Source organism: Mustela erminea, chromosome 14 (genome assembly GCF_009829155.1).
Source record: "Mustela erminea isolate mMusErm1 chromosome 14, mMusErm1.Pri, whole genome shotgun sequence".
Lineage (NCBI taxonomy): Eukaryota > Metazoa > Chordata > Mammalia > Carnivora > Mustelidae > Mustela > Mustela erminea.
Window position 1 is genome coordinate 38,141,415 of NC_045627.1, and position 25,758 is coordinate 38,167,172.

Below are 25,758 nucleotides of genomic sequence, written 5' to 3' on the forward strand. Positions count from 1 at the left end.
TTGCATGTAGATTTGCAAAGACACCAAAAATACTGAGTTGCTCCCGGTTCTCCCTTCAGATCAGGCCCCCCCTCCCAGCCCCACCCTGTCTGGGGTCTCACATGTGAAGGTGCATAAGGGGAGACTGCCGACCACATCTCTCTAGATGGGAGCGCATCTGGGAATGTCAGTTTTGTGAAAAATGACACTGAGGGGAAGTGTAATCAGAACATCGCCAGAGGGTGGTGTTTATAAAGTTTTTATTTTCTGTTTTCTTAAAAATAACATTTGATTTCCTTTATGCATGTGTGGAGTGTACTTGTTTCCTTAGGCTGAGTAATAGGCAGATAAAGACAACACGAGGCGGGGTCCCCAAGGGGAAGGGGGTGCTGGGGGTGAGGGGCTTGGGGGCACAGGGGAAAGGGACAGGGTGGGGTGACTCACGGGACGCTTGAGTGCCCATCAATGCACATACACGGTCTAACACTTTGTTTTTCGATTTTTTAAGGACATCTAAAATTACTGAAAGATACGATTTCAGCACTGAAATATACAGACGGAAATCCAAGCACTTGAACACAATTCTTAACTCTAAGCTCAGTTATTGCACATCACACAATTTAAGTAGGCTTCAGGCTGTAGAGCAGTTTGCTCTGCTTGCGACTTCCCCGGGATATCTCGAGTCTCATTTTGTACCCCCGGTGTCTCTTCCCTTTGACCCCCGCCTGCCCACAGCCTCACGATGACGGCGCCGGGTGTCATCGTGACACGCCTGACTAAGCCATTCGTCCTCCCCAAGGGCTGAGGTGAGGCTTTGGTGAAATGGAGGGTTCCCATGGGGGTCCCAAGGGACCCCACGCACTCAGAGGTGAAGTTGGAAGCAGACAGAGCTCATGAAAGGCGCAGGGGTGGCCATTAACGCCAGGTGGGCTGGCATGGGGAAGAAGTGTGACCACTGAGCACCTGCGGTCACAGCACCAAGGGGACAATAAGGGACCGTCATGATGTCCCACGGTGCCCTCATCAACTTCGCCTTCCTCTTCCTCCTTCCTGAGCTCCAATGCCCTGCCTCCTTCCCCATCACCCTGAACCTCTGAGTGGTCTCTCAAGGCACATTTGTTGTCTCCAACTCCAGCTTCCCTGTCCTAGACACACCCATCTCCCCCAGCCCCCGTGGGTGAGGAGGCCTCCGGCAGCCAAGGACAGCTCCGGGGCCCGGCAAGAAACCGCTCTTCAAGTTTGGCTGAGCTCTTCTCAACAGAGCCCTAATTCCACTGCCTGCCTAAACCAGGGGAGACAGGAGATCCACACAGAAGGACATGGAAGGAGACGGGTGGCAGGCAGCTTGGTCAAGGGCGTGAATCCGCGGAGCCGAGGAAGGCCCACCTTGCGACTTGCTCACGAGAAAGCCTGCAGCTTGTCTGACAAGCAGTCACTCGGAGGCTGTCAGCCCCCTGGGAACAAGTTGCTTTGTCTAGCTCTGGGGGCGGGGGGCTCAGACTCAGAGAGTGGGGTGAAAAGCAGGGTGGGGGCTTTAGAGAGAGGACAAGGCTGGACCCCTGAGTCCCACCAGGGTCTAGTTCAGCGCCTTTTGCTTTCTTTCTACACCATATTTACAAGGTCATAAGAAACGTGCACAACCAGAAGACCCAGAGACACAGAGAGAGCTTGTGCCCCCAGTAGGGGAGGGCAACAGTGAGAGAGGGGTGTTCCTTCCTCTAGCTCTCTCCCCACCCTGGAACGCCCCAGCCTCAACAGCCGCTCCCAGCGACAGGTCCGGAAGCCTGGCTGGGGCAGAGGGAAGAGACAGACAGACTCCATTCCTAGTGAGAGCGGGAAGCGTCGCGGCTGCTCAGAGAGCAAAGGGCAGTTCCCTGAACTGAGCCGGGGCCAGAGGGAGGAGGTGGGAGGGCAGAGAAGGGTGGGGGGCCGGGAGACGGGATGTTGGGGGGTCTGGGACAGCGCGACACCCTACCCTGTGCTGTTGTGCTGCGGGATGAGAAGCGGCTCATGGGGCTAGCTGCGGTTTCAATATTTTCCCCAGAATAGGACTGGGAAGATGTTGACTCCGGGGTGCAGTCAAAGAGGCAGTCGGGGTGAGCTTCTTCCATAAGGTCCAGCAGACTCAGTGGATGCTTCCGAAGCCAGGAAGGGACGACGGCTGAGCCCTGTCCAGGGAGACTTGCCCCGGGGGGCCCCCACACATGCACCCCTCCTCACACCCCAGGCTCCCACACACATTCAAACACATACAGCCGCTCACAGACTCACACACAAATACACACGGCACTCATCACGCACAGAAGGACAGCAGAGGCCCAGATCCAGGTTAGAAATTCTTTGCCCAAAGTGTTAAGGAATTTGCTTCAACAGGGAGAATGAGACAGATTAGGAAAGAAAACAAAAAACTCAAATCAGGGAGCTTGGTCTCATCCACCCTGGCTCCCTCCTGGTAAGGAGATTTGGGAGAACAGGATGTCTGGACCCAGTCCTGTCCTGTCCCCTCTGACCTCACAATTCCGGGGCCCCTCCACTAGAGCAGCCTCGGGGGACCCTCCACTGGGTCATTGAGAAGGTCCCCGCGCTGGCAGGGGAGGGGACCGAAATGGGCCTGGTGCTGCCCCCTGGAGGAGAGATGGAGAAAGGTCACGGGAAGTGGAGCTTTTCCCCAGCTGCTGCTTCCCCACATCTTAAGGAAGGTTTAGATGGAAGAGGAGGTGGTTGCAAATACACCGCCCCCCACCCCACCCCGGCTGACACCCAGCCTCTTCACCTGCAGCCCGATCCTCAGGCTTCCAAAGTGGACCTGGGGGCAAGGGCAGTGCAGCAACCCCACACGGCCCGGTGGAACCCACCTGCATAACCATCGCCCATCCGCGGCCTCCAAGAGAATAGTCCAGACCAGGCCCCCACCGGAGGCCCACAGGAGGGGGCCAGGCTGTTCAAGGGTCTGGCACTCAGGGCTACCCAGTCTCCGCTCCTGAGAGCTCCTGCCAGATGAGCAAAGGCAGACCCTTCCTTCCTCCTCCCTCTGCTCCGGCCCCTCCCCCAGCCCCTCAGCTTCGGCCACCCTCGCTCACACAGGCTTGGGTTAGGAGAGCAGAGTTTAGGGCTGGGAGTCTAGTGCTGGGGAGTCCGGCGCAGGGAAAGGGCTCACTGCTGTGGGTGTCCCGGCCCACGTCATCAGAAGCCGGTGGGGGTGTCCCAGCCACACTGGCCTGGCCCCAGGAGGACCCAAGCCAGCAGGCAGCTCCCTGCCTTTCCAACCCTCTGCAACGGAGACACCCAAGGGTGGGAGAGGGCAGGCAGGTGCAGGAGGAAGCAGCGCTGGTTGAGCCAAGGATAGCAATCAAGACAAGAAGCCCTGGTCAGGGCAACCCAAGGGTGTCAGGACAGGCCCAGAGGGGGCTTGGGGGACATGGCAGGAGGCATTCATGTCATCAGTTTTGACCTTGTGGTGGATGGATATGTGTGAATATGTGTACTTTGAAACCAGCACTAAATGGAAAGCAAACAAGGAGGTCTCTGGAGCAATGCAGACCAAGGACACATTTGTCAGCGCATGCCACACTCACACACACACACACTCACACGTCCCAGCCATACAGGTCTCACATGGGCCATGCACAGTCACACACCCAGTCGTCCCTGCTGGAGCCAGCGTCCTTCCAACTGTATCTTCCGGATCCATGCGTAAGCTGCCTGCTTCTGTCCAGGTCTCTGCTGGCCCGTCTCCCCCGGCCATCGGCACCCTGGCCTGCCATGGCTCCCCGAGGGCCATCTACCAGATGTAGCCTCCGTCGTCCGCCTCGCCCGCCTCGCCCTCCTCCTCCTCAGCCTCCTCGCCTGCTTCCTCTGTCTCCTTCTCCTCCTCGTCCTCCCAGCCGACGCCACTCCCAAAGTCCCCTGAGAAGCCCACGATGTCATCTGCGAGAGGAACAAGCCGAGGGGCCGGTTAGGACCCCACTGGCCTCCTCAAATCGCTGCCAGCAGGATCCACCACAAGCCAGGCCTCCCCAGAAGCCCTCCCAGGGCAGGTCATGGGGTCCCGGGGGTGGTGCCCGTGCTGCCGCCTGGCCCTTACCGCAGTCGGGGCTGCCGTGTGTGCGAGTGCCTGTCAGCTCCAGGCCCAGCTGGTCCACACACCAGCAGTCGCCGCTGCTCTGCTCACACTGTGTCTTCCGGTAGTAGCCGTCCTCGTCACAGCTTGGGATGAAGATACCTGAACACGGCAGGACCCACAGGGTCAGAGCAGGCGCTGGGGTCTGAGTCCTTCAGAGATGTGGCCTCGGAGCCTGGGCCATGAGCAAGGGTCCAGACCCCACGGGAGCACAGGCAGCCCAGATGCCCAGGGCGGCATGGTAGCCTGAGCTGGAAAAACCTGCCTCCCTGACTGCACCGTGCTCAAAGCCCTGGCTCCTGCCACCACTCCTCCGGCCTGGCTGTCCTCGGTCAGCAATGCCCAGGCTTCTCCTCTCGGCCTTAGGGCCCACCTGCGCTCCCTCAGACCCAGGAACTATGACCCCTGTGTCCACCCGATAGACTTCTGAGACAGAGGCTCTGCCCCTTCGGTGAGGTGGGTGACACACATTGAAACGACTATTCCAGGCACTACTGAACGGGCACCCTGAGGCCCAGGGAGTGTGCCCAGGGAACACAGACCCGAGAGGACGGCTTCCAGGGTAGAAAAGCGTGGCCTCCTGAGGAGCGCTGCCACCCATACCCAAAGCCCCTGGGCTCTGATCAACAAGGCTTTGTAGAGTGATTCCAGCATTGGGTCCCACGTACATGGTTTCATGAGCCCAGCAAGAGGCTGCTCTCTGCCTCGTGGTCCTCTGTCCCCTCAGCCACCATGATCCAGCCACATGGGCCCTTTCTTTCTGTTTGCCAAGAGCCTCCAGCTTTCTCCTGCCCTGGGTGGGCTCATCCTCATCTCTCAGGTCTCCCTTGGAACACCAGCTCCCCCAAGAGGCCTTTGCAGACGCCCAGGCTACCTTCTACCCATGGTGCTCTCCCTCAGCGCTATACCTACACAAGCCATCATGTGTAGTTCTGGCTTTCTGGTGTGTCAACCCATGTGTTGTGTTTCCCCAAGTGGCCTGTGTGCCTTCTGAGACCAGGGACCAAGTCTGTCTTGCCCTGACCTGGGCCGCATCTACTGTTCCCTCTGGGGTTGGCACCAGGTATTTGCTTGCAGATGTGAGCATCTGCTATGGAGGGGGCTCACCTGAGTTTTGCACGTACCCCCCCACCCCACCCCGCCGCCCCTGCCGCAGTGAGTTGAATGAAGGGTTCTAGGAACCTTCTGTTTTCCCATCCTCCAGTCCCAGAATGGAGGGGCTACTTGGGAGACCCTGTCCCACCACGAGGATAAGAACAGGAGGGGAGTTCTCCTTCCTGTTTTCCTAGGACAGGGATTTCTCTGGGCTCGGCTCTCCTGTAAGGCCCAGGGGCTGGAGCCGCTGAGCCTACGGGGGGACCCTGGGGCACCCCTCCCCTGCCTCCTCCAAGCCCAGCCCAGCCCAGCCCAGCCCAGCCCCCTCACCTGGCTTCTTCTTGGAAGCCTCTTGGATCTGGATGCGCTCCAGCTCTGCCAGGCAGGGAGGCTCTGTGTGGAGAGAAGCAGCCTCTGACAGGGGCCATCCCGTGGTGCTGGTAAGACTCACAGAGGGGCCCCCAAGGCTTGGCAACCTAGCAGTAGGCTTTGCAAGACACAAATACCCAGGCTTTGACTTGGGGAAGCCCCATGGTGGTAGTGGGGTGCATGGGTCCCTCCAAGTTCCCAAAAACTTACATAGGGGCTCTGCAAGATTCGAGGAGAGGAAAAAAAAATTTAAAAAGCTCCAACTGGGGGAGGCCATTCCATGGCTTGGCAGGGGCTGAGGTGCCCTGAGAAGCCCAGGGCCCCTGAGAATGTTGGGAACTCTTGGGATAAGGATGCAGGATCCAGAAGAAGAGGCGGAGTGGATTCCCCAGGGGAGAGGCCCAAGGGGAAACATGAGACCAGAGGGAAGGTTAGACAGAAGCTCAAAACTAGGGGCGCCTGTGTGGCACAGTCGGTTAAGCATCCAACTCTTGGTCTCAGCACAGGGCTTGATCTCAGGGTCATGAGTTCAAGGCCCATGTTGGGCTCCATGCTGGGCACGTAGCCTACTTAAAAAAAAATAAGGAAAAGAAAAAAAGAAGCAGCCGCCCAGATGTGGTTGCAGCCAAATCTAATTGCCTGTCACCTTGAGAAGTCCCTAGCCCTTCCCAGCAAGAGGCCTGGCTGATGGTAAAATGAGGTCAGCCCCCAGTCTCCTGCCCAAGGAGGCTGCTGTACAGAATGGACAGAATGAGCTTCAGAGGCCTGGATGGTGAAAGTGCCAGAAGGCGGGGCAGGTGGGGTCCCTAAAACTGACCGAGACACCACATGCTGGCAGATGGATTTGTGACTGACCCACGCTCCGCGCCCAGATTTTCTCTGGTCACCCTCACAGCAGGATAAAGAAACCGAACTTGAAGAGTCAGTGCCTTGCCCAGGGTCCCAAACCGGCCTGATACGCTGGAGCCGTAGTGGAAGGTTGGGCCTCGGCCGCAAACACCATAGTGCCTCCAACACACGCTGGTGGTGGGAACCAGGCAGGACGCTGGTTGCAGAGCACCAGGGTCTCCCCAACCTTTGGGCGGACCTGTCAGCTGCCCTCCAGGGACCTCACTTCCCCACTGATGACAGTGGCCACCTAGCTGAGGTGATCTCTGAGCATATGCCCAGTCTGGTTCAGGATATAGAAAGCTAGCAAACGATGTCCTATCTCTAAAGTTGATGAGCACAGATTTGGGGTAAATAATGTGAGACGTGCCCAGAAGAGGAATCATCGACAAGCCAGTACAGCTTCAGCCGTAGAGCCCAGGAGCCCTCTCCAAGGCCCCAAGGGGCCCTAGAAATTTTACATTTGTAGTTTTTACTTTCCTAACATGCATATGCTTTAGGACCCACAAATCTGGATCACTGAGGTGCTTGCCAAGGAATGGATTTAAAGTGCTGGCTTCCCTGGGCTCCAACAGATGAGGTGCTGGAGCGGGCAGGAAGCAGGTGGGCTGGGGGCGGGGGTGGGGGGGTGCCAGGGAGGGGCGGGGCTGGTGAGGCGGGGTGCAGTGAGGGGTAGGGGACCAGCCAAGGGCTACACTCACTCTCCCTCCAGAAGCAGAAGCACCACTCAGCAGTGGAGACCCGGCCGTCCTTGTAGGTGTCGCAGGAATTGAAGAAGGGGCGGATGCAGACCTCGTACTTGTCCAGGTTGATGGCGGCCAGCTCTGTCTGGTCCAGGAAGAGGTCAGCACTGGTGTCCAGCTTGGAGAACATCCAGCCAATGGAGTCCTTGCAGCTGGCCCCCAAGCTCTTGTCCAGCCCTGGGGGGAAGGCCAGGTTCAGGCGTGCTCAAGGTAAACCACTCCATCCATCTGTCCACCCATCCCTCCACCTCTCCATCTGTTCAGGGTCAGGGTCAGGGCAGCTCAGAACATAACCATGGGAGTGAGAAACTCAAGAACGGCTGAAGGGCGGTCCATCTGCCTCCACACAGGACTGCACTTAAGCTATTCAAAACCCTGTTTGGAAAGCCCTTCGGGGAAGATAATTTCTTGTCTTGTCTTGGCTACCCATTTTAGGCTTTAAGCTCCTTCCACCCACTTCTAGAAGTTCTTCCAATAGCTAACTCAAACCCTTCCTGTCTAGTTGAAGCCTCCTTCTCCTTGTTCTGGGTTTAGGTCCTTTTCAAGGCTCAGAGTCCAGCAGGAGGGAACACCAGGCAGGCTGGCCCAGTGCACTCCTGTTTCCCCATTGCCCTCCCCTGTCCCAGGCAGAGCAAATAGCTTCTGTACCACCGGCCAGGTTGGCCCCACTGCCGGCCGAGCCATTTTGCTTGGCGTTCTCATGAAGGAGCTGGAACCAGTCCCGCAGCCGGTCCCCCAGGTCAGCCAGGTCTTGACCTGTGCAGGTCTCTACAGTTGGAAGAATGGGGAGAAAGGGGCACAGGTGAAGGTAGGTTGAAGCACAGCACGGCCTCAGCTTGGGATGCCGTCCCACAGGCCAGACGCCAGGCAGTGGTCAAGAGGCAAGGGGAGTGAGAAATCAAAGGTCCCCGCCCACTGTCTCCCATCTTCCTGCCCCCTCAGTTCCTCGACCTCAGACCACACATGGCGTGCCCCCTATACCTGAGGCGCATCCCCTCCAGCCCCACGGGTCCTCAGGCTTGTCCCTGTTTTTGCCATCTCCCTTCTGGCTCTGTGAACCTCTCTCAGCACCCCGAGCCCTGAAGGAGGTGCCCCAGGAGATGCTGGCAAGGAGGCCTCCCCCGACCCGGCTGGAGCCCAGGGCTCTGCGTTACCTGGCTTGCCGTCGGTGGTAGAGGGGGAGGCCTGCTCTGTGGGGCAGGGGCAGGGGCCCTCGCATCGCACAGTCAGCTGCTTGCTGCTCAGGCAGGCCTGCTGCTCCAGCTTGCACTGCACGAGAAGAAAGGTTGGGTTGTGTGACGGGGGGGTGCTCACAAATGGGTCCTTGGAGCTGGGGTACTTCGAGCCCACCAGGCAGCCACATCTGACAGGAGCGACAGCAGCCACCAACAGCCTGGGGGGCTAGCCCTCCTGGTCCCTCTGGGGGGGCCAAAGGTACATAGCACTGGGGGGCAGAGCAGGGATGGAAAGGGGTTCCCAGGGATTCAGGGGCTCCCACGAACCCTGGTCTGCCCTAGCTTAATGTCTCTGCACATGTGCTTTCCCAGGACACGAGTCTCCCCACGCCCTCACCCCAACCCACCCACTTCCCCTATTTAGCTGCCCATTGCCCCCCACCCCAGTCCTGGCCCTCTGGCCCAACCTCCTTCTTACCACAGTCCCTCGGCCCCCGGGGAACTGGCAGCCAGCCCCTCCCTCAGTGGTCTTTCCACAGTAAACTCTGATGGGCCTCACCCGGCTCTCTGGATAACAGCCGCCGGCTCTCTGCTCACATCTGCTCATTCCCCTGCCTTTACTGAAAACCCTCAGCCACAGCTGTTTGCTGAAGGCAGCCTGGGAGAGGGTCTCACCCACTCCCCGCCCTTTGAGTGTTTTTCCGGGTCCCGTATGGTTCATCCCCATGGGATGACAGTAAATGAGAAGGGGTCGTACTGTTTCATAGTATCTCCCTTGGCTCCTAGCTGCTCGGCAGAGAACACGGAAACTCAGAGAGGCCCGGTGACTTGCCCAAGGCCACAGGGCTGGGATAGAAGCCAGATCTATCTGGACGTAGTACGTCTCCGCAGAACAGCTCCGTGACCCCCAGAGCACAGCTTCCTGCCCAGATCTCACTCCGCCCTGGGCTGTGTGACAGCACTCTTCTCCCCCTCCCTTTCCCTCCTGCCTCCCCAGTACAGCTTCTGCCCTCAGCCTCTGGCACAGTCTCTCTCCTCTTCCAGTGACCTCACCCCTTCCCCAAGCCTGTGACTCTGTGACTCATCAATCTGCATGTCGCCCCGAAAGTGTCCCTAAGCCCTAGAACCCAACCCCAGTGGACAGTGTCCTCCAAAAACCAAGCAACTCCCAACTCCTGCTCGCTAGCAGAAGTCTTCACAATTAGCACCTGCATTTCTGTGGTCCTTTGGAGTTTATAAAATGCTTTCACGAATGTCTCATTTAACCTTCTTAAGAATCCTATTCGGTAGGGCTTCACTCCCCACAGCCACCATTCCCTCCCACATGGCTGTCTCCTGGAGGGTTATTTTCTCCTGCCCCCAAATGCCTGGTGCTGGCTGGTGTACACTGTCCCCTCGGGGTGGAAATCTCCCTGCGGAAAGCTCCATCCGTCACCCCCCACCCCTGACAACTAGGTGACATGGCTCCCCTTCCAGAGCCCTGGGTACTCTCTTGAGGATCTTACCTCACTTACTCTGACTCACAGTTCCCTACACACCTGCACCCACGTCAGGCCAGAAGCTGGGTCTGGCTCCTACTCTTATGGAGCCCAAGCCCGGGGCTCAGGTGTCCCTTCTGGCGGTCCACACCACATGCACTGACTGAGGACACCAGACCCTGTGTCAGCATTGGGGGACCCCAGGGGGCCTTGGTTGCATTGTCCTCTCTGCTCCCCATGGCTTCGGGTGTCAAGCCAGCCCCCTGCCAGCCTTTCCCGCCCCCCACCTGGGGCCAGAGCTCCTCACCACTGAGCTGTAAGTGTGGCCATCGGAGCCGCAGACTGAGGCCAGCGGGGCCATGTGACAGGGCTTGCAGACGGTGTCTTTGTTTCCAGAGAGCTTCAGGGCAGGCTGCTTGATCCTACAGGACAGGGATGGGGAGGGCATGGAGTGGAGGCGAAAATGAGAGAGGGACACGCAAAGGGAAGAAGGTTCAACAGACTGGTTCCAAGAGGAAGCTGGCCCCAATGATCACAGCACCCGCAGCCTCCTCCCTACCCCTGCCCACCCTCCCCATCAGCCCCAGCCAGACCCTCCTCTGGCCCCTAAGGGCGGACGGCCCAACTAGGCAGGGTGAGGACCGGTAGCTCGCCCTTTCCTTTGGTTACTGAGCCCAGCAGGGCCTTCAGGCAGCAACTTCAGGTCTGACTGCCAGATTTAAAAAGGAGTTACACCTCGCATAAAGGGTTACACCAAATCAGAGGTTGCAAACTGACAGCCATGGGCCACATCTGGCCCGGAGACTCATTTTGTTTGGCCGCCAAAGATGTTTGTCTTTGAGTCATTCACCAACATTTACAAAATGGAAGAGTTCGCATGGAAACATGGATTCCTGGAGAGAGGTGAGGGAAATGGGACTTTCGCCCAGAGATCTTGGATGCTGGCAGGTCTTGTCCTTGGGATGCAGCTAATACCTTTCCCTCCTCTGCAAGCCTCAGAAGCTAGAACCTTAAATATTTTATTAAGTTGTGGCACGTAGGAGCCGGAAACAATCTCAGACTATCTGGGCCAACCTATTTGTCTTACGGATATGGACACCGAGTCCCAGAGAGGAGAGATGCCTTTCCCTGAGTCCCACACTGCTTGGTGACGGATCTCCTAGCGTATGGGGGTCTTAGAACATGTCTACAGATTCTTTGACACTCCTCCCTTCGAAAGATGGAGTGTAATTTCCTTCCCCAAGAGACTCGCTCCTAACAAAGAGAAGTGGCAGAAGTAACAACGTATGATTTCTGAGACTAGATCGTAAGTGACACTGTGGCTTCCTCCTTGTTCTCTCTCTCCTTCGGCTGCCTCACCAAGGGGAGGTCAGCTCCCATGTTGTAAGGACACTCAAGCGTGCCTATGGAGAGAGATCTCTGTGACCAGAACCAACAGCTGCGTGAGTGAGCTTGGAAGTGGATCCTCCAGCCCCAATCCAGCTTTCAGATGATGCGGCCCCAGTCAGCACCTTGACTGTAACCTCACCGCAAACCCTAGCCAGAATCATCCAATAGAACCACTTCTAGATTCCTGACCCTCGGAAACTGTGGGAGATAATACATTTTTTGCCTTAAGCACAAGGTTTGGGGGCAGGTTGTTTTGCAATAGATAGCTGCCATAGAGGAGACGATCAGGCAAGCCCTCACTGTTTAAGCAACACCCCCAGAATCTCCCCCCAACTCCCCAGGCCCCTCACCTATGCTCCAGCTTCTTGCGGCTGATGCACATGGCCCGCTGGTAGCCCTGGGCGATGCACACCTTGTGACGGCTGCACTTCACCTTCTGGCAGGGGTCCTTGGTGGTGTCCAGGGCTGCCAGGACACAGGTTACCCAGAAATCAGTGCCAACAAGCCCAGGAACCCCCAGCCCCGCCTGTGAGCTCCTCTCTGTAGTAGGCCTGAGGGCCAGAGCTCCTCAGCAACAAAATCCCACTCCCATCAGGGTCTGGCTCCCACAAAGCCCCCAAGGCCATGGCTGGCATGTGCCCTTGGCAGATCTCAAGTGCTCACGGTGTCAGTCCTATTGTCTCCCCTGGGAGGGACACATTACCTTCATCTCCTTGCTGATTGTCCTCCCAGCTCTTGATGTAGTCATCCTAAGGAAGGACAGAGGGGCAAGGAAGAAGGGAAGGGCTAAGATTCACATCCTAGAGCCAAGGCTCAACTCCAGGGCTAACATGCTAACCGCCATCACCCCAATGGCTGCTCAGATGACCCCTGGTCCCCTGGGCTTTGCCAGCTGCCTCCCCCAGAGCTCTATCCCCCTAAGCTCTTATCCAGAATCCCTCCCATATGTTCCTTACTCCTCCATCCCATGCTGGGTGCTGCAGAGAAGAAGTCAGGGAGAGGGCACAGAGGGAGAGGAGAGGAGGGTGGGGTGTGGGGTTGCACAGAGACCATACACAAAGGAAACCTCCCCCCCCCGCCCTGCCCCAGGAAGTACTCACCTCCACCTCCTGGGGATCAGGAAGCAGTGGCAACAGGCCATGGGAAATGGAGCAGGAGGAGAGAAGGAGAGATGGGGATTTTAGTGAGACGCCCTGCCTCAGCCCATGTGGTTCCAGCACTCTGCAGGCCTCATCATGTGACCAGAGGCACTGGACAATTCTCTTTGATTGCTCAGGTTCTCTAAGCTTGATGGCCTGCCGCTGGAGGACAGGATTCCTGTACCTCCACTACAGGGAGCTCAAAGCCTGGGCCCACTCAGGGTTGGCTTTAGGAGCACTGGAGGTGAGGCCCCCTCTCTCCATTGCCCTGGCCTGACCATTAGGACCGATGTCTAAAGGACCCATATTGCCCGAGGAACAGTGATTGTCACACCTTTGCCTTAAGGGTCCCAGAAATGCCACCCTCTCCCTCTGCCAGGGTCCTTCCCTTGGCAGTCTCCTCCCCTGCCACCTGCCACCCTGTAAGTGGGGCGAGGGGCAGGGGCTCTCTTCCACTGCACAGGAACGGTTTTTCACTCGAGGTCTGACTTTCCTGTAGGGATCCGATGGTGCCCTGAGAGAAAGGGGGACCATTGTCCCTTCTAGTGTCGATGGTTTCCTCCGTTACCACGGTCCAGCTGCAAATCCTCACATTCAGAGGATCCTGAGAAAGCCCTCTGAGATCATCTGGCCCAGCCCCCTGTTGGTGCGGGAAAGGCCAGACAGGAGGTGACCCACCCCGGGTCCCAGCGTCTCAGAACCCGCGTTTCCCGACGCCTAGTACAGACCTCTCTCCTGGCTCCAGCACACGGTCTCCAAGACCTGAGGTGTCTGGAGACAGCTCCTCGCTCTGCTCTGGCCACAGGGACCTCCCCAGGGCCCACCACCATACTGTGGCTGGAGGCGGAGCAGCTCACACCCAGTCTTGCTCCCTCTGGTTTCCCCACTAGCCTTCATGGGGCAGAGGCGGCTGTCAACAACCAGCATAGAGCTCCCAGGGCTCTCCAGGTGGAAGATCCATCAGGCGGGCCGGGAGACGGCTTCTTGGGACTGCAACCTGGAGGCGCCAAGGACCCAGCTACCGGCCTCCCCTGCATGGGACTCTGGGAGCCGGGGGTCAAGGGCCACAAGGAGCCACACGCAGCCGTGCCCTTCATCCTGAGTCGCACCCATCCAACGAGCATGGGATGGGAGGCAGAGGCCACAGTGTGGGATGGGGGTGGCAAGGGGCCAGCACCTGTCTGGCTTGGAAAAGGGGGCCTACGGCTCCTGCAGCAGAGGGCTCCCACATGGGCACAGCCACGAGCACAAGGGAGGATGTCCACCAGAGCTCTGAAAGCCCAGGGCTCCCCTGGAAGTTGACAATCATCAGAAGAACAGGCAGGGACAAGGGCCTTTGTCAACACGGCCTTCTGGCCAAAGGCCAAGAAAGGGCCAAGGCCAAGCAGGCCATGGGCATTGTACCCGGGCAGATCATGCCGTGGCCAAGGCTGTACCTGCGTGTGCTTTCGTGAGAGCCCTGGGTGCACACACGCCCGCCCACAGGCACACATCCTAGAGCATGCATACGTGCAGCAGTACAAGTCCCGTCTGTGAGCACGTGTACGCAGGCCCACATGGCGAGGAACCGTGCACACTGGGTGTGCGTAGGAAACAAGGACACTTCAAGGCAGCTCGCCCAATGCCAGATGGGTTTTATCCAGAAATGAGGTTAACTAGGCCCACTTCTGTGAGCAGCCCCCAGTTTTCACACTTGCGCGCCAAGGCCCTCCCTCAGGCTCTGCCTTCTTGTCTCTTCCACACACAGAGAGAGGGCAAGAGGCAGGGCTGGGGAGGCAGAGGAGGGCAGACAGAGCAGCAGACCTCTCCCCATGAAGGGCTCGAGGCACCAGCTCTGTTCTGTCTTGCTTTCATCTGTGTTTCTGTGCATCTCCTTGTCCACCTCCTTTCTCTCTCCCCTAACCCTACACTCTGCCCATGCCTGCCCCCAACCCCCAGCCCCGACATGTCCAAGCAGTTCACTCTCAGGGGAGTGGGAACAGCCAGCCAGAGAAGGAGAGGAGGGAAAGAGAGGGCCCGGGGCCACACAGTGCCCACACTCCCCTTACCAACCGACCTTGACCTTCGGGCACTCAGCACCGATCTCCTGAAGCTTCTTGGAGCTTAAAGGTGTCCTCAGGGTGCCCTCAGATCCAGAAAACACTCCCCTAATAAAAGCTATTATAGCAGAAGACGAGACCAAGGACTCTAGGTGGAGGAGCAGGAAACGGTCAGGTGGAGGCCTTATGAGGAGCCCCTGCCTGTGGAAAAGGGAGAGCTCCCCGCTCCCCGCCCTGGCGAGAGCAGAGACCAGTGGGGTAAGAAGAGAACCGCCCTGAGGTGCCCCTCGGAGAAGGGTGACGAGGTCCTGCAGGCAGCATGGGGGCAGAGCCCAGGGCCACATTTAGGGGCCCCTGGGATGGGGTATGGGCAGGCACCATCTATAAGCTGAAAAGGATGAGTTCGCTGGCAAGTGTGAGTCATGCCCTCCAATGCGGTGGTGTCCACTTAGGCACCCAAGCAAGCTTATCAGCAGTTGTGACAAATGGTCCCATAAAGGCACAAGGGTCTTGTCAGGAACCAGGAGGCCTGGTTCTGTCCTGGCTCTGCTACCCAGCGATCACGTCCTCCCCTGAGAAACAAGGATTCGGAAGAGCCCAGGTCCAGTGCTCTGGAGGGAGGGCCAGGCCAGATGGAAGGTCGGTCCTAGGCTGAGATCAGCATTTCTGGGCAAAGAGAGAGCACATCTGGTTTACTGGGTGGGGAGGGCTCTGCACACAGAGACGGCTCTCAGCCTGGCTCCCTCCGCATCCTCGGACTTGCGAGCCCTCCTCTGTGCCATATGGGTCTCAGCAATGGCTGCCCATTAGAACCACCCGCCCAGCATCTCAGCTGCCTGTTGCCCAGAGTCACGGGAGCCCAGGGGAACCAGGCAAGGGGCAGAGCTGGCAGGGCTCCCACGGGGACAGAGCCGCGCTCAGGGGCAGCGTCCTGCCAGCTCCACATCTTCCGTCTAAAATGCTCTCCTCATCCCCTCTGGCACCATCCCCTCTACCATAGGGCCTCGGGGAGGAAAAAGAGCAGCTACTCCCTCCCTCTCACACAAAGCAGATGCTCAGCGTGCGAGGCACAGGCTGACTCATTGGAACCCGGGCTCCGGGCCTTCTCCCCTGGAATGCTCATCACAGCACGGTCTCCAAGTTGACAAGAGCAAGGGGAAGGCTGTCCTTATCATCCCCACATCCTGTCCACCCCACCCGCCGCTCCCCAACCTGCCCTCCCCCCGACCCCCGACTTGTCAGCGCAGGCAGCAGTTGCTGTGGTGTCCCTGGAGGTCTCCCAGATCGGTCAGTTTTCCTTCTCTACACCAGCGGCAGCTGCAAGGACCCTTCCAGACACCGTCCTGACCACAGCTCTCCCTCCTTAAAACTCTTCGCTGAATATGCTCCGCTCTCATTTTGAAAAAGATCTTAAAGGTTAGGAGGTAGAAAGGATTCGTACCAAGATGTTATTTCCTCTGGGGAATAGGAATACAGAGAATTTTGACATCTTTCTGCCTTTTTCCAGGTATCCAAACTTTCTACAGTGTGAACATGTTTTATTTTCTATCTTTTTTTTTTTTTAAAGATTTTATTTATTTGACAGACAGAGAGCATAAGTAGGCAGAGAGGCGGCGGGTGGGGGGGGGGGTTGTAGAGGGAAGCAGGGTCCCCGCTGAGCAGAGAGCCCCATGCAGGGCTCAATCCCAAGACCCTGAGATCATCACCTGAGCCGAAGGCAGAGGCTTAACCCACTGAGCCACCCAGGAGCCCCTATTTTCTATCCTCTTCATTTTTAAATTTTTAAAAAGATTTTAAGTAAGCTCTAGGCCTAACGTGGGGTTTGAACTCACAACCCCAAGACTGAGAGTCACATGCTTTAGTGACCAAGCTGGCCAGGTTTCCCAGTGAAGAGGTTTTACTTTCTGAGGAAGGGGAAAAACTACAACAAGTATTATATTTAAATACCATCCCTGGGACACCTGGGTGGCTCTGTCTGTTAAGCACCTGCCTTCGGCTCAGGTCATGATCCTGGGGTCCTGGGATCCAGTCTGCATGGGGCTCCCTGCTCCATGGGGAGCCTGCTTTGCCCTCTGTCCACTACTCCCTCTGCTTGTGCTCCCTCTCTGTCAAATAAATAAAATTTGGGGGGGGGCGGGAAAAATAAACCCTCACTGGTTCCCTGTCACCTGCAGAAGAAAGTCTGTCTTCTCCCAATCTGTTCCTGGCTATGCCAGCCCTATGACCTTGCAGCGGAGGCTTCAGCGTGGCCAGACCTCGGCACAGCCTTCTTCTCATGCAGGATGCGTGTCTGTTCCCCGCTCCAGGGCTTCTGTTCATCATTCGAACCCCCCGCTCAGGCATCATCTCCCCTAGCTCAGCCCCAAGCCCAGCTTCCCTTCAGTGTCCCGGTGATACTATGCAATGCTGTTGCTTCTGCCCTATTTGAGATGGCCACTTACTGGAGGGCAGACACCCTATAAAATTCATCCTTCTATGCCCAGCACCTAACCCATAGTAAAAACACTGCTAATAACAGCTAACATCTTTTCAGCAATTACCACGTGGCCCGCATTGTGCAGAGCACTTTATATTCATGGACTTGGGTCCTCTTTACAACAACTCTAAGAGAAAATTACTGCTGTTATCCCCATTTCTCAGATGATAACACGAAGGCTTGGAGACGTGAGGCGACATACGCAGGATCACATGTCAGATGCATAGCAGAAGAGTACTGGTATCGCCAGAACTGTGGTTGCAGAATCTGGGTCCCTAACCTGCACTGTGTGCGGCTCCATAAACCCATAAACTTCAGCAGATGAGGAAAGTCCCAGGCTGGGGGCTGGACCTGAAGGTCCGATCCCAGCTCAGCGGTGGTTGCGCCCACTCTACCAGCTCTGCTGCAAACCCGGGGCAGGGAGTCCTGGAGCCCTTGGAGGGGCTGAGACACCTGGACACCGCCTTCTGCAGGCGCTTCCCAGAAACCCCTTCCTAAGCCCCTGGTTGGGCTGGTTTGGAGCTCACCCATCTCCTGCTTTGATCTCTGCAGCTCAGCGCGGTCGCCATGGAGACGGGGCCCACTGTGCCAAGCCGGGGGAGAGATGGTGGTAAGTGCGCAGGCCTAGCTGGGCTGAGGGGGCACATGCTGGGTGTTTCCAAGCGCTGTTTACTTCCTGTCATTTTAATTAGCACCCAAATCACCCGCTCACTTCACAGCTTGAATTAACCCCATCTCTCCCAGGCTCTCCATCTGCTGAGGAGGACAGACGCTGTGGTGACTGTGGCCAAAGAAGAGCTCCCCACAAAGCCCCAACTGCTTGGACTAAGAGCCCCTGAGCATATCTCCACCTGCCTCTCTGCATCACAGTGATGGGGAGACTGACCCCCTGACATGGAATCAGGGCACAGGGTCCCCTTTTGGCTTTGCCTCTGACTGCCAGCGAGACGGTAGGCTCCAATAGTGCCCTCGCCGGACCCCACTTTCTCGTCTGTGAAACGGGCTGACTCCCTTGCCTTCCTCCCTGAGCTGTGGAGCGACCTAAGGCAATGCCTCAGAGGACTTGATGAGCTGTGAAGCTCTAGACTTTCAAAAGCCATGAAAGGAAACCACCGAAGCCTGGGTTCTTGGGCACACAGGGTGGGAGCCCAGGGGACGGAGTGGGCCAGAGCTGCTTTGGGAGCTCATGGTAACATCAAGGGCCTCCAAGACAGACTTCTGACGTTGTCACCAAATGAAACAGAAGCACACCAACAGGACCAGACGTTCGTCGTGAGGCTTTAAATTAAGCACAACTTTTGTAACCCTGTTATGGCATTGCTTCATTTTTTACTAGATCAAGAACCTCTAAAAATGGAAGTGGGCCAGGCCTCTCTCAACCTCTGAAAGGCCCTGCACTTGGCATTATTTTCACCTCATCTCAGGCGAGGGAGCCTCCGTTGGAGCCGAGGCCCCTGAAGAAGGCCCAGGAGTGGGGGCCCTTGTGACTGGGGCCTCTCCGTCCCTCCCTGCAAACAGCCAGAGTAGCACTGAGTGGGGTGCCAAGAAAGGAATGAGGAGAGGCCGAGCGGAGGTCATCTAGGCTCCTTCTCAGCTGAGGACTGACACCTCTGTCACACGCCCAGGCAGAAGGCATCTTGAGAAGGCAGTGGCTGCGGTGTGGAGGGTGTGAAAACAGGGGCAGTCGTTAAATATTTGTCCCCCTCCCAAAGGGAGTGGCAGAGGCTGTGTGTTAGGCCTGCACAAACAGAAGGAGACAGGCATCTGGAAGACTCTTGGGCTCCACCCCCACCCCTTGGAGGAATTTCCTTGGAGGGTGAAAATGTGCTTACCCCTCCCAGCATGCCACGGGCTCCACCTGGCCTCAGGTATGCAAGCAGCAATGCCCCCGCTCCTTGGGCTTGACCTCTCCACCACTGGGGCGTCTCAGCCATTCCCTCCCCCTCCACACACTCTCCTTGGGTTTCTGGTTCTAGGCAGCAGCCCCAGGAGGCCATAAAGGGCAGAGAAGAGGGGAGGGATAAAAAGGAGAGGAGACCTAAAATTCTATTCTGAGTTGCCTTGGGACCTTGTTTTCCCTTCTGGAACATGAGTGGAGGCAGGATTTAAAGGCCAGAGATCTCTGTGGAAACACAGGCATGGCGTGGGGAAAGAACCCTGGGCTGAGAAGGAAGAAGGGTTCTTGGTGCCTGCACCTCTCCAGGTCTGCGTCTCAGTCTGGAAAACGTAGGGGCTTGGTGCTGCCGGGGCTCCACAGCTCTGCTCTGGTCCCAGCTCTTCCAAACTGAGAACTGTGAGGATGGAGGCGGGCGGGGAAGAGCCCGAATAAGTCCAGACTCTTCCATGTGCTCCAGACTGTTCAGGGGAACAAGAGATCAGGGGAAGACCACATCTAGGCAGGGGTAAGACTCCCGCCAGGCCTGGCTTGTCCTTTCAACTGAGTGAAGCCTTGACCTCTTTTCTGATGTCAGGGAAGGATGCTGGAGGGACAGGATGCCCTGCCTTGGGGAATCCCTTCTCCACCTGTGGGAGTCCTGGGCTTACCTGTTCTCAGCCCTTATAGGTAGGTGACTGTACTGCTCTATAGGCATATTGAGAATGGGTGGGAGGCAGACGCAGGGGCAGAAGGACAGCAAGGGGACAACCTTCCTACAAAAGATGTCACTCACTCCCTTATCCTACAATGAATCACTGGAGAATCAGGGTGCCAGGGTTCTAGTTTGACTGTCTCCACCTTCTGGAGTCCAGAAAGAGGAAAAGATCTCCCCAGATCCCAGGACGAGTTAGTTGAGATCCTTTCTGGCACATTCCATAATGCATATGTGTATACTGAGCCCTTGCAGTGTGCACACACAGCCCAAGCAACACTCGGAGGACGGGGTGGTACGGTGCACAGGTAGTTTAACCCCAGGTCCTGCCCTCAGGGGCTTAACCACGGGAGGAACGGGATAAGCACATGTTAAAAAACCAGTTGGAGCCCTCTTCGGATACAAGTGCAAGTGTAAGCGAGGCCACAAGGCAGCACCGACATGCACCAAATGACTCTCTGACCAGTAAATACTGTGGGAACCCCTGGAGGGGGCTCTACCTGCCAATGACTGTTGGCTGAGCCCTTAGGAGCTGAGAGGCTATCCTGTTTCCAGAACCACATCACCCTCCTGCCCGCAGCTGGGTCTGGGTCCGCCCACCAACTGGAGCTGCCCTGATGGATCCACACCCCCGGCGGCAGCGGGGGGGGGGGGGGGGGGGGGGCGGGGGGGCCTGCTATACCTGCAGGTACGCCCATGAAGGCTAGGAGAACTCTGTCCCAGTGCTTGCCCCAAGATGCTACTGGGCCCCAGTCCTCAGCGTCCCCTGTCTCTGGCTGATGCATGCCCTACCCTAGTTTGGTCACAGATACTTCCTTAGGAGCAAAGAGAAACCCTTTCCCTGCACCCAAAGACGGGGCTGCCAGCTGGTAGAAGGTTGGGGGTGAAGGGCTGTTGTCTGCCTCTAGGGCCATCTTCCTGGAGTCAAGGAATGCCAAGGGCTTTGCAGAGGTTTCTGTGTCGGCAGCCCATGAAGCCCAGGGGAAAATCAAGGGCCAGAAACGTGAAGTGGCTCTCACAAGGTCACACTGTGAGGTCTGTCCTCTCACGAGGAGGACAAGCTGAGTGTTCTCCCAGGGCCCCTGGGGCATGGGGTAGGATAGAGCTCTGGCCGTCTTCCAGACAGCCTCTGACCTTCTGGAGAAGGAGAGGAGGTGGCGTTGACCGTCCACCCTCTTCAGCCTGCCTGGAAGGTGAGAGGACCATACGACAGCCTCTCCAGGTAAAGAGTGCTCTTCTCTCCCTCTCTTCCCAAGGCCTAGAGTCCTGCCAGGTGTTCAAGGGTCCCTCACCAGGCTGACACGGCTCTGGAAGATGCCAGCCCCCCCCCCCCCCCAGCTGGGAGAGGATTCAAAATCAGAATGGAGGAGGAGGAGGCCAAGCAAGGACTCACCCTCCCATCCCCAAACCCTAGTTATGGAATCCATTCTGACCCAGTTTGGGGTTCTTCTCATGCACCCACACTTGTTCACAAACATCTGTGCCACTTGTTCCCACACTTGCATTGGTTTAGGTGTGCGGAATGGGGAGAGGGAAGGGGCGGTGAGAAGGGAGCCCTTTTGTGGCTAAAATTTGTTACTGGCTTGCCTGGTGATCCTAAAAATCTGAGACTCATGAGTAGCCAGAGGGCATTACTTCCCCGGGCCAGCTCCCAGGGTCAAGGTGAAGCCCCTTGCACCACGGAGGTGCTCCTATCTGCAAGGAAGGGGCTAACACACATCAACGTCTTTCTTGTGGAGACTGAGGCGTGGTGTGGGCTAGCCCCAGAGATGACAGTCCCTCCGGGAGCTTTCTGGGGGGCTTGAGGCTGGGGAGTCCCACCTGAAATGGATGCCCTCCAGCTCTGTGACAAAATGCCTCCATGCTGACGCACGGGTTTTGGTCTCCTTGCCCGCCGGAGATGTAGTGTGACGTACCTGGCATCACATGGCCAGCCAGTGGCAGAGCCCAAACCTGCACCCAGGCCTTCCAGCTCCCAGGCCAGAGCTCTCCCAGCACTGCCTCTCCTGGGTAGAGAGCTGCCTCTGGGGTGTCGCTAGGTCCAGGCAGGAGGGGGCAGGAGGTGGCCGGCTGCTGAAGACCCTGAGGGCTTCAGCCCCCCTTTCTAGGAGGTGCCGCTCCAGCCCTGGGGCAACCTGGAGGCACATAGGGCACAAGCTGAGGCCGACTTTTGTTCTTCAAGGTAGACTCCTCCTTCCCATGTGTCCCTAAGGGTTAGGCCTTGAGCTCCCTGAAAAGCGCAGTTGAACCAGAAGACCTGGGTTCAAATCCCAGCTCGGCCACTTTCTAGCTATTTGACCCTGCTGTACGTTACTTCACTTCTCTGAGCCTTTGCTTCTTCAACCGTAGAATGCATGGGTCATGAAATGACAAAGAGGGTGGCAGAGGGGCACGAGAGACGATGCAAGGGCCGGCAGCTGGAAGCCAGGGCTCACTACAATCGGTGGTCTGACAGACAGTAACTGTGTGCCTGCTGGGGGCCAGGCACCGTGCTAGACGCCCGTCAGTCTCATGAGAGCTTAATGGACGTGGAGCACAAAGTAGGGAAGAACTAAGAAAAAAAAGAACATTCCTTCCGTGCTTCTTCGCCTGGCTCTCAGGTCCTGCCCGGAAGCATGCTGTGTAACGCGGGCCTGGCTCCTCTCACGGGTGCGTCTCTATCTCCAAGGCCCGGATGCTCCGTTCTGAAGACTACAGGGCAGTTCCACCTGGTTCTGCTGGGAGGAAAGCTGGAGATAACAGTGCTGGGAAGCAGGTCTCCCAAAGGCCCAGGCCTGCCCAGGGGAGGGCACAGCTAGATCACAACCTCCCCCTCTCCTCTGGCATGAAGCTCTCTTCCCTGGCAGCGAGGCACTGGGTATTAGAGGAAATCTACCCCGGCCCTGGAGGGGCGGATTACTCCGCTGGTAAACCCTGCCTCCCTATAATCCTAGTGCTCAGAGAAAGAACGGTAAACTCAACTCCCCCCTACCCAGCTCAGACCAGTTCCGTGTTGGAGCACCTGCCCATGCTTTCTTCCTCTTCTTCGTCCTCCTGACCTCTTCCACATCATGCCCTCAATCTCCCCCTGCCCCTCAATTCAGTCAGCACCATTTAATGAGACACGCCCCTCACCTACAATACTGACTCCTCCATCCTATGCCCTAAGAACATTCCACCCCTCTCGCTTGCCTCTCTTCTGTTCAGGCAAACTGGGGACTTGCGTCATTTTGTGGTTATGAACAACGTGCTGGTATGACCTGGTAATGCCTTAGACGTCCAAAAGAATATCCATCTTGCCTTTGAGGCTTCAGGAAGCATATTTTCCAGAAAGCTAGCCTGATGAGATGTATATGAAGCCCTACGCTACTGGGCCCAACTAGAGGGCCTTCGGGTTTTAGAGTAGGAAGTGGGGCATCTATTGACAGAGGAGGGCTGAGAAATGTCTGGGGTATTGGCAGAGTCCCTATGGACAGCATGAATGCTGCACAACTCCAGGGGGCACCCTCACATTGTGGGCCCTCTAGGATTGTGCAATGCAGGGGCTCTGAGCCCGCAGCCTCCTGCCCTCCTGCAGAAGCTGCCAATGGGTCCCCAGAGCCAGAACCCCCTGCCCAGCCTTCCGTGGCCTCCTCCTCTCCCTGATCCTGTCTTCCCCCAGCCAATGCTACCTCAAATGGGGTTTTAGAGGACATTTTCCCTAAAAAAGCCTGAGGCCGCCCATCTTAATAACGTGCTCTAAAGCTTTCCATGAATCTGTCTGGCCCTGCAGAATTTATAATCCGGTGCCTTTCTTCTGATAAGCATGAGAGGAAGGAGGAAATGATTGGCACCAATACAGGGAGACAGGTGGGCCGCCCTGGGCCGGGGGTCAAGCAGTCAAGTCATTTAGCCTCACCTACAGAGTTGGCTATTGGAAGCAGGTGGAGGAAAGGAGATGGGGAGGCATCTTTATTTTTAAACCTTTACGTTCTGATAAGCATTTCTTTTCCCCCTGACCTTCACCAGTCTCGCTTTGGAAGATCAAACAGCCAGCGAGTCAGAGGGAGGCCTGGACCAGTGACACATGGATTTGGGATGGACCAGCCTGCAGCTGCCCCCTCGCTGCTATGGCCAGGCTGCTTCCCAGGCAGCGGCAGGAGACTGCAGCTAATCTGTGCTGGGCCTGCAGGGGCCTCGGAAAAGGCCTTGCTGGGACTCCTGCCTCCCTTGGTTGGACCAGCTGTGCCTCCTCTGGGACCCAGGCCCCTCTGCCCCAGCTGACCTGGCTGCATGCAATGCTCTCTGATGACTTACAACCTACTGGTTAGACTTTGAAGAGAAACTGTCACTTATCTCACGGTAACAAAAATATCCGTATCTCTGCCTTTTCACATCATTTGGCTGAATAGTGTATGAAGTATGTGTGTTTTAAACACATTTCTAAGGAACTTCTGGATGCCCACAATTTAAGAGAAGATGAGAGAGGTCACAGTGTGGCCAGTGTTGTGCCTAGTGGGTCTGATGAGGGACCTTGGCAAGTGAAAAGTGAGGCCTGGGGTCCTATTGGAGGCTTTCTGGGAGCTGGCAGGCATCTGAGAGCACTAGGTGGCCAGGACCAGCATTCTTTTCCCCTGGTGCATCTGCATCCGGGCCCATCCTCCACCTTACACCCGGCCCCCTTCTCTGGGTTCTAGCCACGCCCTCTGCCACCGGCACCCACCCCACCCGCCCCTCCCCCGCTCAGCTCCTACTTCCCCCTTCTGGGAACGCAGTCTCCGGTTTCCCCTCTGATCTACAGGTGCTCGTAAACAAAGTGCTGCAGCAATGCCGGCTAGTCCGCAGCCGCCTCCCCAACCCCCACCAGGCTAAGTTCGGCCCAAGGTTAAACCACGGTGCAGGCAGGCGTCCCCGAAGGGACCCCAGACCCAGCTCCTCCGCTCCCGCCTTTGCTCTTCAAGACCATCGAGCTGCAGAGTCCTTCCTCCGCATGGGAGTCTCTCCCATCTCTGGGCCCGGCTTCCCCACAATAGGTTGGTCCTGGAAAACCAGCCTCCGTGAGCTCACGCCACTCTGCATGGGGACCCCAGACCTGGCTCTGGAGGCCACCCGGAGGTGGCCTCGGCTATTTTCACTGCCGTCGTCCGCCCCCAATCATGGACACGCCTTTTACCATGTCGCCTAATGAAGATTGCTAGGACACCTACCCCAACCCCAATTCAAAGTCCCAGCCCAGGGTTCTGTCCCCTTCTGTCCTCCCTCCCCCAAAGCCCAAGGTGGGAATAGAGGGCACTCGCGCAAGACGATGCTACCTACCAGCCGCCGGCCGCACCCAGACCTGCCCCTCTGCAGTGCCCCGTATGTGGCGCCTGCAGCATCCACCCGGCTGGGGGAAGGCCTGGGGGCCTCTTTTTTTTACCACCAAAAAAGGAGGGGAGCCGGTCGGGGGTCCAGCCGCAGCCAGGGCTCCCACCTCTCCCGCCATGTACCCCCCTTGCATCCCGCGCCGGTCTCCGCGCCCGACCTGCAGTGGAGACCGTGTCTGGTGCACGCGCCCCGGGAGCAACTCCTTGCCCGGGACTCGCCCGGGGCTGCTGTGGGGCTTGGGGTCCGGGGCCGGGGGCAGGTGATGGGGGAATGATGGTCTCGGGGAGGGGGCGCCGAGCTGGGCCGGCGACGGCTGGCGGGAGGGTGGGTGCGCGTTGTTTACTCTCGGTGCGGTCAGCCGACTGGGCTGCGGAGCCGGTGGCTGCGACGTGCTGCCGCCGCTCCCGGCGCTTGGGGCTCCGCTCCGAGCCTTCCTCCCCAAACCCGCGCCCCCGGCCCTCGCGGCCCTGCAGACTCACGTCTCGAAAGCGGTTCCAGTGTTTGATCTTGCCGCTATACTGCGAGATGGACGACAGCCATTGCTCGTCCTCCATGAAATTGCCGGGGGTCTCGCCCTCCTTGAGCCCTTTGGCGTCGCCTTCGGCCAGGGCGGCCGCGGCGAGGAGCAGCAGCGGCAGCACCAGCCGCCCGCAGCCCGGGGTGCGCATCGTGGTCAGGGTCCGACCTGGGGGAAGGGGGGTCTTGACTTCTGCAGTATTTTAGTGTCCTTCTTCCCACCCCGCGGCTGGCGAAGCAAACGCCGTAGTCTTCCTCCGCCCTCCTCCTGCGGTCTGACTCCGGTGACAGACTGATAGTGGGTCGCGGCTGAAATGTGACCTGGTTAGGAGATGCACTTGTCTGAAAAAGCCCAGCGCTGGACGCGGAGAGGGAGAGAGAATCAGAGAGGCTGCGCCAGCAGGGGCCGTGTCTGTAACTGTAGCATCAGCATCACGTT

The 25,758-nt window shown here is 57.7% G+C and overlaps 1 protein-coding gene across 2 annotated transcripts; it reads right to left on the reverse strand.

Annotated features, from left to right (window-relative positions):
* Positions 1–222: 222 nt before the first annotated feature.
* On the reverse strand, positions 223–25,758 carry SPOCK2 (SPARC (osteonectin), cwcv and kazal like domains proteoglycan 2). Of its 2 annotated transcripts, XM_032312777.1 has the most exons (11): positions 25,283–25,757; positions 12,337–12,345; positions 11,940–11,985; positions 11,587–11,701; positions 10,155–10,269; positions 8,349–8,463; positions 7,843–7,962; positions 7,153–7,371; positions 5,525–5,587; positions 4,064–4,201; positions 223–3,906 (listed from the first exon to the last, which is right to left on the reverse strand). In XM_032312777.1, the coding sequence occupies exons 1-11, from the start codon at positions 25,469–25,471 to the stop codon at positions 3,761–3,763; spliced, it is 1,275 nt and encodes a 424-aa protein (XP_032168668.1). In that variant the 5' UTR covers positions 25,472–25,757; the 3' UTR covers positions 223–3,760. The 2 variants fall into 2 exon arrangements, with proteins under 2 accessions (XP_032168668.1, XP_032168670.1); XM_032312779.1 differs by lacking the exon at positions 12,337–12,345 and having other exon boundaries at positions 25,283–25,758.

Bases quoted from the DNA above. Each gene is read 5' to 3' on its own strand.
- SPOCK2 (XM_032312777.1), bottom strand. From the start codon at position 25,471: ATGCGCACCCCGGGCTGCGGGCGGCTGGTGCTGCCGCTGCTGCTCCTC. The intron at 8,464-10,154 runs GTGAGGAGCTCT...CTTCTCGTGCAG, and splicing joins GCCACACTTACAGCTCAGTG to TGCAAGCTGGAGCAGCAGGC. The intron at 7,372-7,842 runs GTACAGAAGCTA...CCTTCCCCCCAG, and splicing joins TGGGGCCAACCTGGCCGGTG to GGCTGGACAAGAGCTTGGGG.